The sequence below is a fragment of the Aureococcus anophagefferens genome (genome assembly GCF_000186865.1).
Source record: "Aureococcus anophagefferens unplaced genomic scaffold AURANscaffold_30, whole genome shotgun sequence".
NCBI lineage: Eukaryota > Pelagophyceae > Pelagomonadales > Pelagomonadaceae > Aureococcus > Aureococcus anophagefferens.
Window position 1 is genome coordinate 451,787 of NW_008705589.1, and position 1,214 is coordinate 453,000.

Below are 1,214 nucleotides of genomic sequence, written 5' to 3' on the forward strand. Positions count from 1 at the left end.
GATCCGCGTGCGCCGACGGCCGCCCACGGGCCGCCGTCCTAGTCCCACGTTAAAGCACCCATAATAATAATAATAACAACACCGCGATTCGGGAAGCTGGCACTGATTTAATTATTAACTTGATGTATCCGGTGATTTTTGTATGAGCATGGTGTAACCTTAACCTATGCGCAGCGACTTCGAGCTAGGCGAAGAACGTTAAATCCTGCTATAGCACGCTCCGCAAGACCGACGATCCCTGTAGTGCAATGGGCAGCCGTGCGTTGGTTCTGTGCACAGTGATTCTGTGCTGCGCTGGCCTGCGCGGCGCCGGCGGCGTCACGCGGACGTGGACGGGCGCCACCGGCGAATGGGCCGACGGGTCGCTGTGGTCGCCCCCAGGCGCCCCGGCGCGCGGCGACGACGTCGTCGTCGCCGGCGGCGGCAACGCGACGCTGGTCGTGAACGCGTCCTGCGTCGTCGCGTCGTTGGCGCTGTCGTCGGGGTCCCTGGAGCTGGCGCGCGGCGCGTCCCTCGGGGTCGAGGCCTCGCTCGCGTGGTCCGGCGGAACCGTCGCCGGCGCCGGCGGCGTCGCGCTGCTCGCCGGCGCGGTCGGGACCGCCGGCTCCGCGCCCCCGGGCGAGTGCGCGCTCGGCGCCGCGCTCGAGGTGGCGCGCGGCGCGTCGCTCGCCGTCGCCGGCGCCCTCTGGTGCCGCCGCGGCGCGAACGTGTCCGTCGCCGGCGGCCTCGCCGTCGCCGGCGCGAACGCGAGCGTCGCGCCCGCGCCGAGCGCCTTCGGCTTCGACGGCGCGGCCGGCGCCGCGCTGCGCGGGGACGTCGACCCGGCCCTGGCGACGCCCCGGGGCGGCGCCGTCGACGACGCGCGGTCGGCGGGCGCGGCGCTCGCGCCCGTCGCGGGCGCGCGCTACGCGCTCGCCGTCGCGGGCGACGGCGCGGCGCGCGGCGCGCTCGCGCGCGCGGGCGTCCCCGGGGCCGGCGGCGTCGCGGCGACGTACCGGTCGACGGCGCGGGGCGTCGGCCTCGAGGCCTGCGCGGCCGCGTGCGAGGCGGCCCCGTGGTGCGCGTCGTTCGACCACGGCGCGGCCGCGGGCGCGTGCGCGCTCAGCGAGCTCGGCGCGTTCGCCGCGGGCGGCCTCGGCGGCGCGCCGGGCTGGGCCCACTACGAGCGGCGCGCGGCCGGCACGGCCGCGGCCGCCGCGGCCGCCGCGCGCGAC

General features: G+C 76.6%; 1 protein-coding gene across 1 annotated transcript in view; it reads left to right on the forward strand.

Moving 5' to 3' along the window:
- Positions 1 to 248: 248 nt before the first annotated feature.
- The window catches only part of AURANDRAFT_72476 (hypothetical protein), a gene marked incomplete at both ends in the record, with an annotated part of 2,655 nt that continues 1,689 nt past the window's right edge, over positions 249 to 1,214 (forward strand). The window contains one exon of the mRNA XM_009042362.1: positions 249 to 1,117. Within this exon, the coding sequence (XP_009040610.1) occupies positions 249 to 1,117 (869 nt within the window). The remainder of the gene's footprint in view (positions 1,118 to 1,214) is intronic.